This window comes from Neolamprologus brichardi, chromosome 22, assembly GCF_056152115.1.
Source record: "Neolamprologus brichardi isolate AB-2024 chromosome 22, ASM5615211v1, whole genome shotgun sequence".
Classification (NCBI taxonomy): Eukaryota; Metazoa; Chordata; class Actinopteri; order Cichliformes; family Cichlidae; genus Neolamprologus; species Neolamprologus brichardi.
Genome location: NC_142124.1, coordinates 18,174,632 through 18,178,929, shown reverse-complemented (window position 1 = coordinate 18,178,929; position 4,298 = coordinate 18,174,632). Strand labels below are relative to the sequence as shown.

The 4,298-nt window shown below is 39.5% G+C and overlaps 1 protein-coding gene across 2 annotated transcripts; it reads right to left on the bottom strand.

Moving 5' to 3' along the window:
- On the bottom strand, positions 1-2,108 carry LOC102784520 (lens fiber membrane intrinsic protein-like). 2 transcript variants are annotated; one of them, XM_035906568.2, is made up of 5 exons: positions 1,834-2,108; positions 995-1,203; positions 643-792; positions 410-544; positions 1-295 (listed from the first exon to the last, which is right to left on the bottom strand). In XM_035906568.2, exons 2-5 carry the CDS (start codon positions 1,167-1,169, stop codon positions 234-236), a joined length of 522 nt encoding a protein of 173 aa, XP_035762461.1. In that variant the 5' UTR covers positions 1,170-1,203; positions 1,834-2,108; the 3' UTR covers positions 1-233. The 2 variants fall into 2 exon arrangements, with proteins under 2 accessions (XP_035762461.1, XP_006787846.1); XM_006787783.3 differs by lacking the exon at positions 1,834-2,108 and adding an exon at positions 1,649-1,794.
- Positions 2,109-4,298: the final 2,190 nt, after the last annotated feature.

The window sequence follows — 4,298 nt, the reverse complement described above, 5'->3', positions numbered from 1 at the left end:
TTATAGCTTTATTAGTTTCGTTTGTCCTCTATATTGTTACTGTGACTAAAAAAAAATCTGTACTGCAGTGACTTTTTAAAAACATGCTAAACAGACCATCAAAGACCTCCAGCATCGGTATAAGACGTCATCTCTTCAGTAGATCAGTCAAGGCCACCTTGATGGGTTCTGCCTTTCGTGTATTCGAAGAGGCAGCGTGTCTTTATTTTCTTAAACAAGCTGCCTGTCTCGCTCTAGCGTGGTCCGGTTCCTCTCCTGCATTCACACATTCTGTAGGCACATATGTAGAAAATACCTGCAATAGGCCGAGATGAGGCTTTGATCATCAAATATTCGAATGGTCGGATTTTAGGTATTTAATGGTAACTTAAGCAGTTATTGACTTTTGTAACTGGATGTCCTTTCTCACCTGCAAAGAAGGTCATGAGCATCGCCACCCAGCCGAGTATATATGACCAAGAGAAGCGCCAGTCACCGAATCGCTTTCCCAGGAAGTTGATTGTCACCCCGGTGTAGATGGCCATCGCCAGGAGAACAAAGAAAGCTGAGAAGGAGATTGGGATGCACATGTCAGTGATTCTAGTGTCATTATTACTGTTTCTGTTGGTGTGTTTTTGCCGACTCAAAAGAAAGACAACTCACTTGAGACAAAAAACATGATTCCTGCGGCAAAGGAGCGGTTGAACCTTTCAAAGGAGGAAAAGTGCGCAAAGGACATGATGCCAGCAATGATGCCTGCAAAGCACGACATCCCTGAAAGGATCATGAAGGCCCTGGTGGCATTCCAGTAAGCTGGGTGAAAACAGACAGAAATGAACAAGGCATGTATGACAGGATTGTTTTGATTGTTGAGCCAAAGAAATTCAATTGATTTTATTTCACGGCCATGTGAATATCAAAAAATGAAAAACAAACACATAAATGTACACACTCCTTTGATTTGTTACAAATACTGTGGCGGTCCAATGGGCTGAAGACACCCTGGATCTCTTACCTATGCTGTCGGTCTGCATGTAGCACTTGTTGGACATGCAGTACCTCCAGAGACCCTGGTGGGCATAATTTCCAGAGAGTCGATACTGCATCCAGTAATCCGTGGCAGTGGAGACCACTAACAGGATATTACCCACTATGGCACAGAACAGGCCCCCTCCCATGAAGCTGTACATTTTGAGCAGAGATAATGGGGCCGCTGTAGAGCACCTGTAAAAACAGAAGACGATAGACATATTTCTTACACTGTAAAAGCCCGTTTGATCAAAACCTGCAAAGAAAAGGTTAAATATGTCACAGCTGAAACAAACACCTGCAGTGTGTTTCTGCCTTTGCTCTGTGCATATGTGATAGTAGAACATTACCCAATCTAAAATACATTAAACAGAAAATTAAATGTTCATGATCATTCAAATTATCCCAAACTCACACAAAGGCGACAGGAAAAAAGGGGGAAAGGGAGCTAATTATGATTTTTCTTTTAGCCGTGTTTGAAAACAGCACATAAAGCCAACCAATCCACAACAACTACACTGGAAGAACATGAAGCTGATTGAAAATATTACTCTATATACAATCTTAGAAGGATCACATTTTTAGCTGTTTTTTTTTTTTTTTTACAGAAACCCAACATTTGATTAGCAGTTAACATTACCTGTTCTTTAGAGGAAACATTACTGTGATTTGAACAAGCAAAATCTGTGTAACAGCTGCTCTGTGTGATGCCGCAGTTTGTTTCTCATGTCACGCCAGTTCTTCTTCAGCAGTAAGTGACCATGAACACAAACGTGACACTGGAGGATAAACACTCAAAAACAGCAGTGAAATCTGATCCCTTACCTCGTTTCTGGAAATGCACCTTTCTCTACTGCCCGCCTTCCAGAGGTAGATAGAGTAAATATGAACAGGCAGAGGGGGAGAAGAGAGAGCAGGCTGGAAAGAGAGCGAGAGAGTCAGAGACAATACTACAACTGTAAAGTTGTCCCCTCTGATTTTTTGTTGAGGAAAGCAAAATCTTTTGCTGCCATGAGTCTCGCTCAGTGAGATACACTTGAATGAAACACCACAGGGGCCACGGTGCAAATGACACACGTGTGCGTGTGTGTGTGTTTGTGCGTGTGTGCGCAGTCTCTGGCATTTGTGTGCCCTTAGAGAAGGGGTGTTCCTTTTGGGGGGTTTTGTTTGTTTGTAAATGGCTTGCTCTAGAACTGGGGATGTGCATAGGTATGCAGGACTGTCAGTGTCAATGCAACATGCTGAAGCAAACACTTTTCTTTCAGCTCTTACCCTCTGTGGCAGCATGTACAGACACATATAGAGGCAGCGCTCTATACAAGCCGTATCTCTGTCACAATTTAAACCTGATACAGTATATGTTAAAATCACGAGCTCTACCCTGCAGACTAGGTTATAAAGGAGATTTTTAACTAGTTTGAAACATTTTAAAAACAACTTATATGATTCACAAAGTGAAATAGGAAAAAAACACACCACACACTTGGATGTTTGGTCACTGTGAAAATACTCACTGACGTGGGGAATTTCTGTACTCTCACTATAAACCTTATCACACCCACGCACCCTTATCCTAAACCTACCTATGACAAACCTGTGATGCTTTTTAGCAAATCTGTCCACTTTTTCTAGATACAGTTACATGTATATTGGAAAAGGGGTACATACATGAAAATCATCTATGCTTAGTCGATGGAGATTCAGATCACTTTATTAATGCCAAAAAAGGACGATTTGTTTGCATCTTACGGACACAACCTGCTCACACAACCTAGTCCTTAAACACAAACACTGTTGCATGTCAAGGCAGAGATCAACAAAGAATGAGGTCATGGGAAAATAATTAAAATAAATACATTAAACATAAAATAAATAAACAAGACAAGTGTCTAAAAATGAACAATCATAGAAAAAAATAATCTAAATGGACCCTGTCAGTGTTGAGTAATCTAATAGCCGAGGGAATGAAGGATTTAAAGTATACATTTGATCCACTCTGGGGTACAAATGGTGACCTAGGAGGAACTTCCTGAAATCAGATGAAAAATATGTTCAGGATGGTTAATAATGTTTATTGCCTGCTTCATTATCTGATTTTCCAAAGAGTGAGCACAGATGTCTCTGCTTGGCCCCTGTGACTTTGAAGCAGGTGTTAACAATACTGCTGACAGAGTTCATATCCCTAATAGACAAAACACTAAACCAACAGATAAAAGGAAATGTTAAAAGACTTTACCTAAAATAAATAAATAAAAAACACAGCATAAAGGTTCATCACAAGGGTTAATTAATTAACAAAAACCTATAGTACTGTGCAAAAGTATTGATCACCCTATCGTGTCTTTATATTTTGCTTCCAGAGAGCCAGACTTTCCTGTAAATTTATAAGTGGTCTTGAGCAATAGTTCTACAGGCTTTCTGGAGGCCTTACTAACTTATTCTTTGAATGTTGACGGGGTTTGGTTTTTTTTCATTTTCAGTCCAGTCATAGTGCCTGGCCATTTTTAAGCCACCTAACACTGACCTATGAATCATTAAAGCTTAAAGAGGCACCTAAACTCACGAGAGTAATCGCTGTTTTGGCTACACTTAATAGATACCTTAGTAAAGAACCAATTTCCATGTTATTTTAGGCACAGACTATCACAAAAACACATGATTGTTTTACATTTCTATAGCTGAATCTGTGAGAAAGGCCAAAGATGACACAATTTGATCGGCATAAGACAGCAGTTTTGCAATAAAAAGTTGATTACCAAAGAGCTAACCTGCTGAAAACACAGCAGATGATGGATGAAAGTCACGTCCTTAAGGGACAGGAAAAAAATCCAGTAAAGCCCTGATACAGAACCTGAGAGATGCATCTGGACCTTCACTTAATTTGTTTACTATTACATTTTCTATTTACAAAGTTTGAGGAAACAGAACGTTTTGATTCTACATGCTTTAAGTTTAAATAAATTTTGTTTTGTTTTTGTAAAGTTTGAATAGAGAAAATCGATAAATGTATGAAAGCTTGGGTGGCTTATCTCTCACCTAATACCTAAATAAATAAATAAGAATACAAATAAAGAATGTATGTAAGATACCCGATTTGCTGCCAAAAGCCTGATTATAGTGCAGACATGTTTTAGAAAGTCATTTCCGATTTTGTTTATTTGGGGGGTGGGGATGTTAATCACACGTGTGATGTTTTAGAACATCCGTTTCCTCTGGTGATACATGTGATGACCAATGATGACCAGGCAGAGACAGCGTACATACGGGAGCTTGTGAAATTCGTTCTGGAA

Bases quoted from the DNA above. Each gene is read 5' to 3' on its own strand.
- LOC102784520 (XM_006787783.3), bottom strand. From the start codon at position 1,668: ATGTTTCCTCTAAAGAACAG. The intron at 793-994 runs GTAAGAGATCCA...GTTTTCACCCAG, and splicing joins CATGCAGACCGACAGCATAG to CTTACTGGAATGCCACCAGG. The intron at 545-642 runs GTGAGTTGTCTT...TCTCCTTCTCAG, and splicing joins AATCATGTTTTTTGTCTCAA to CTTTCTTTGTTCTCCTGGCG.